The sequence below is a fragment of the Vigna unguiculata genome, chromosome 8, assembly GCF_004118075.2.
Source record: "Vigna unguiculata cultivar IT97K-499-35 chromosome 8, ASM411807v1, whole genome shotgun sequence".
NCBI classification, from domain to species: domain Eukaryota; kingdom Viridiplantae; phylum Streptophyta; class Magnoliopsida; order Fabales; family Fabaceae; genus Vigna; species Vigna unguiculata.
Genome location: NC_040286.1, coordinates 28,088,275 through 28,093,665, shown reverse-complemented (window position 1 = coordinate 28,093,665; position 5,391 = coordinate 28,088,275). Strand labels below are relative to the sequence as shown.

The following is a 5,391-nucleotide window of genomic DNA, read 5'->3' as shown; positions in this document are numbered from 1 at the left end:
ATTAATCTAATTATATTTTAAAAATAATAAAAATTAAATTTTAGGGTTGAAACCATCTAAAAAAGTCTCAAAAATGAAATCTAATTTGTGAACAAAACTTGATAAAATGAGAAACTTCAGAATTTTTCATCACTCTCTCTGTGTGACAAAATACAATATCAATGAGACATGAATCTAATTTATATTATAAATTTTGATACCAACTCCGATTTAAAATCTTAAAATAATAAATTTATGAATTTTATACCTTATATGATTATCAAATTTCTGATGTATAATCAATGTAAAACTTACACGGTTGTACCCACTACACATATATAATTAAATTAAGCTTTAGATATTTATTAAATTTAATTATCAATTTCAAATTTATTTTACTCATATTAACGCGTAAAGATAACTCCTTACACATTTTACATAGCTGTACAAACAGAAAAAGCTTATTAATTGTTATGATAAAGGAAATAAATCAAAAGAGTCAACTTATAGAGACAAAAGATACAAACTAATATATAAAAGATACAAACTAATATTTTTCTCAAAAATTTAAACTATAATTATATACGTTATTAAAATAAATATTTAATACCCAAAACAAAATCGAGGAATGTTAAACTTATTTAAACAAAAGCATAATATCATATAAAAAAAAAATTTCCACGCACCTTTTAGACTTTTACATTATCAAATAGTTATTACAAAAACTAAAAACAATCGTAGAGTTTAATTGTTATAGAAATTACAAATGAAATATTTTAAACATATATGACAATGTATGTATATAAAGTTTAGAGAATTTAAAAAAAACGTTATTTCATGTAATTATTTACAATGAAATAAAATTAATAATTATGTATTGTAGTATAATGTTTTTCACATTCTCAATTTAAAATTACTGTTAATATAATTTTTAAAATAATCCTTATGAATTTAAAGTAATTTATCATATTATTATTTTTAGTTGGACGAGAGTATAAAGTTATTTTAAGTTTTCTTAACAAGATAATTTATTGATTTATTAATATATTTTAATTAAAAGTTAAGAAAATATTTGAAAACAAAACAGAACTTAGAATCTGGTAGATTAAAAAAACAAACAAATGTAACTGCCGCCTTTAACATTCGAAAGGAAGGGTTTTCCGCCATTAACCTCACATCACCTCTCTCCTCGTTCCTTGTTCTTTCAATTTTTGATGATTTGATGAACATGGATTCATCCACTTGCCCCTTCTGTCATTTATCTGTTCCTTCCTCTGAACTCCAATGGTCTCTTTCTTCCTCTCTCTCATTCTTTTATCTTCCCTTTGATGCATTACATTTTCAGTGACACTGCTTCAATTCAATTGCAGGCACGCCAACGCCCATTTCGACGACAACAACACCGATTATAGCTCCCCTTCGGTACCCTTTTTTCCCTCTCATTCTCGCTCTTCACCTCACCATCCCATTTGGTTTGTCTGAGAAACTCAGAAAATAAAAATTGATTTTTTTTTAAAACCCTTTTTGAAAGTGGCTCGCTTTGTGGATGGTGGTGGAAGTAAATTTTACCCACATGATCTTACAATGATTTTGTTTGCATTTTCTGCTATATTAGAGTGCAATTATTTATTATCCTTTGTTTACCCCATTTTTTTATTTTTATGAATTGCTGGGTTTTATTTACCCTTATTTTATTAGGGAAAAATGTGTAGTGTAGCTACATATATTTTGATATGTGGTGAATTTGATCTTTACATTTAAACTAAAATGTGAATTTAGTCTTTTCTCCTGAAAAATCATGTTTTTGAAGTTGGGAAGGACCAAATTCATCAATACGAACACGATTGATTAAAAACATATGAAGTAAAAATTACATTTTTCTCTCTTTATTATTAGTGGAAAGTACATTTTTTGTTGAAGTAACTTTGTATTACTATCTTGTACATTTAAAGGAACCGAATTCTTTTACATATATGGTCTAAAGTGGACCGCGGTTTCTTGTCAAGAGAAGAATGACACGGGATTTTTGTCGCTGTTTCATATTCTTCAGGCTAGTAGCTTGCATTTTTATGGTGGAGTAAGGGGTAGGGATAATGCGGTGTTGAAAATGGATGAAAAGATCTCTTGCTTAGTTGATGTGCAAAGAAGGGGAGAGTTTTACAAGGTTGAAAGAGGTTTGATGACCTTGTTGAGAGACTGTTTGGAGTCTGAGGCTGAAAACACAAGAAGCATTTTGACATGTTATGTTGATCATTTCCAGAGCCTTGAGTTTAAGGATGTTGGATGGGGCTGTGGATGGCGTAACATTCAAATGCTTAGCTCTCACTTAATGACACAAAGGCCAGCAGCAAGAGAAGCTATGTTTGGCCGTTCAGGGTTTGTTCCTGATATCCCATCACTCCAGAGGTGGCTTGAGATTGCTTGGGAAAGGGGTTTTGATGCACCTGGCGCTGAACAGTTTAACCATGTTATCTATGGCTCAAAAAAATGGATTGGAGCTACTGAATGTGCTGCCCTTTTGCGTTCCTTTGGTCTCCGGGTGAGGGTAGTGGATTTTGGACCTAAGAAATCTGAGGAACTCTATCTATCTGTCCCTGGTTCAAGTGTTGGGGAAAAGGATCTTGTGAAAAGTAATTATGGAAGGAAGAGGAAAGCACCAAATACTTATGGACCAATGGATAGATATCTGTCTCGTGGTGTTGCTCAAACAAGTTGCAACCAAAATGCAAAGTCAGGCCCTTCTCTTGTCCATGTTGGTGACGCTGTGGATAAAGAAGGTAGTGGTAATAGAGGGCTATACAACACTGAGAAACTAAATGAGGGTCACCAAGTTCTTATGGACTTTGTGTGGAATTACTTCTCCCATAAAAGCACTGTTCAATTTGATCACAAGCGTGTTCTTATCAGTGAGAAAACGTAAGTGACCGCATTTTAGCTACACATGTTCTGACCTTGCAGACAATCGTGTTTTTTTTATGATGTTTTAAGTCTAGAAAGATTTTCATCTACAGGCCACTGTACTTTCAGCATGATGGACATTCAAGAACAATAGTTGGAATTCAAGTCAAACATCAACGGTCTGGAATTCCACAATATAATCTCCTGGTTCTAGATCCCGGTCATGTAATATATTTTCTTGCTAATGTCTATTTTCTGGTTATTTAGATGTATGTGAGTTGCATATCCTACAGGTGCTTCTTGATCAATTAAAACAGGTCAAACTACAAAGCATAACGAATTTTAAAAAATAATATAACCGTTACTATATTTATATGAACCTTTCATTTAGTTTTTCTGTTAACCTGTTAACCAGTTGTATTCTTTGGATTAGCAAGTAAGGATATGCAATTTGAAGTAGGTTAAGATATGTTTTCTTCATACACTTTTTTTGTGTGCTTATTAAGAGAATTAATCTGGAATATACATGTTAGTAATGATGGCATGACATCCTTTTAAATGTTGTGACTTATCATTATAGAGAACTGGTGCTCTAGAAAGATCTCTTATAGAGAAAGTTGGATGGCAGAAACTCATAAAAAGAGGAGTGCACACACTAAAGAAGCCACAATACCAGGTTTTTCTTCTTTTAACCAAAATTTGTAATTTCCCTGCAACATTATGTGATGAGGCTAGATGATATTGTTTCTATTTCAGTTGTGTTATGTTGATCCTGGAATTGCCAGTAAGGAGGAGATGGAGAAACTCAAGACAATTGATAGCGTCTTCATTGAATTTTAAAGAACCATACAAAGGACCTTGCTACATCAAGGTACCCTTTATATTTCACATCATATGACTATTTGTATTGTCATTTTTTCTGATTGATTTTGTTCTAACAAAGAAATTAGAGACAAAAAGCAACTTGTTGTCCCACTTAGCTCATCTCCACTTCATTACAAATATTTTGTTGTTCTTAAGGTCTTACTGTATTATTGAGTTGGGCATGTAATGGCTATGGAAATGCTAATTATCAAATGACACCTTTTGAAAATGTGGATCAAATCTTTGAAATTATTGAAAAATATATATCAAGCTTGCTTTTAGGATTTTGGTTGAGTCGCCACCTTTATCAGTGGTTTTATTCCCTAAATGTCTTGGGCCAACTAACAGCAGTGTTACCTGCTAAAATTTTCAACCTCAGTCTTTTTGATGGAATATTGGTTTAACCTATCTGCAGATGAAACACATCAAATTTGAGTTTTAGACGGCTGTAATTGCAGTGGGATTAAAAACAGGTAGGGGAAAGAAATGAAGTTTCAATTGTATGCAGGTTTATTGAATTTACATTTAGGTGCATTTTTTAGTGATATCTGGGTTTCACAACATACACGATATAGGATGAGAAGGTAATTCTTAAGTTCGTGAATATGCCTAGATGAAATAACGCTTTAGCTATAATTAGTTATTCGAATCTTATGGTTCACTGTTTGAATCTTACAATTTGATACTATTTGGTGACATGTTGATTCATATCATACGATAAACCTCAAATGACTTTGAATCTTACAATTCATATACGAATTGGTGCAATTTTGTATCTTAAATACGAATCACAAGTCATTAAAGTTTAATATCTTTGCTGGACAGAAACTTGAACATGGTATTTGCCAGGACCTGTTAATGATGGAACCAGAATCGGAGCAATTAAAGGAAGCAACTGCTTCTACATTTGGTCATGGTCTTCACCATTTTCATACACAAAATTCTGATAATATTGTGATTATTCATTTACTTTGGTGTATATAGTTTTTTCCCTTTTATTCAAAAAAGTATAGGCTCTCATCTGTAAGATTTTTCTGAGTTATTGTGATTTTTCAGGCTTTTATTTATATTTTCTAGAGGCACGTCATTCACTTTAATTCTCTGTTATGAACACAGTAATGATTATTAAGTTTGAAATAAAATAGAGTTAGCACATGATATTCCGCAAACAACAATCTTATGTTATAAAATTAATAGTGCTCAATAATTGGAAATTAGACTGATCTATATTAACTTAATCATTATCTGCAGCTACTAATACCACTACCAGTGTTCATTTTTTGTTAGCAATGTGATCAAGAAAGTAAGGGGCTACAAAGAAGTACCTTTGTCATACAACATCCATAATACCAAATTTCAATGCACAAAATCAAAATCAAAAAATATTTGTATCTTTTAATATTTAGATTATTTTTTATGATCATTTAGGATTTATTTTCCTTTTATGTTTTACGATTTTTTTCTTTATATATTAAAATTTTGTAGTTATAGGTCTATCGTATCATGTAAATAGAAATATTATATTTGTTATTGCATTAAGTTCATTTAAATGGATTTAGTTGAGTAGTCAATTTCTTAGTTTTGATCCTGGTAAATTTTAGTTTATAATATTTTTTTTTCATAATTTTTGTTCAGTTTTGTCAAATCAGT

General features: G+C 31.1%; 1 protein-coding gene across 3 annotated transcripts; it reads left to right on the top strand.

Moving 5' to 3' along the window:
* Positions 1–1,103: 1,103 nt before the first annotated feature.
* Positions 1,104–4,808, top strand: LOC114193772 (zinc finger-containing ubiquitin peptidase 1). Of its 3 annotated transcripts, none has more exons than XR_003606302.1 (8): positions 1,104–1,266; positions 1,350–1,401; positions 2,030–2,895; positions 2,991–3,102; positions 3,458–3,553; positions 3,634–3,748; positions 4,157–4,214; positions 4,567–4,808. XR_003606302.1 is itself a non-coding variant. In XM_028083704.1 (7 exons), exons 1-6 carry the CDS (start codon positions 1,202–1,204, stop codon positions 3,715–3,717), a joined length of 1,275 nt encoding a protein of 424 aa, XP_027939505.1. In that variant the 5' UTR covers positions 1,104–1,201; the 3' UTR covers positions 3,718–3,748; positions 4,567–4,808. The 3 variants fall into 3 exon arrangements, 1 of the variants encoding a protein (XP_027939505.1); XR_003606303.1 differs by having other exon boundaries at positions 1,245–1,266; positions 1,932–2,895; XM_028083704.1 differs by lacking the exon at positions 4,157–4,214.
* The last annotated feature ends 583 nt before the right edge of the window (positions 4,809–5,391 follow it).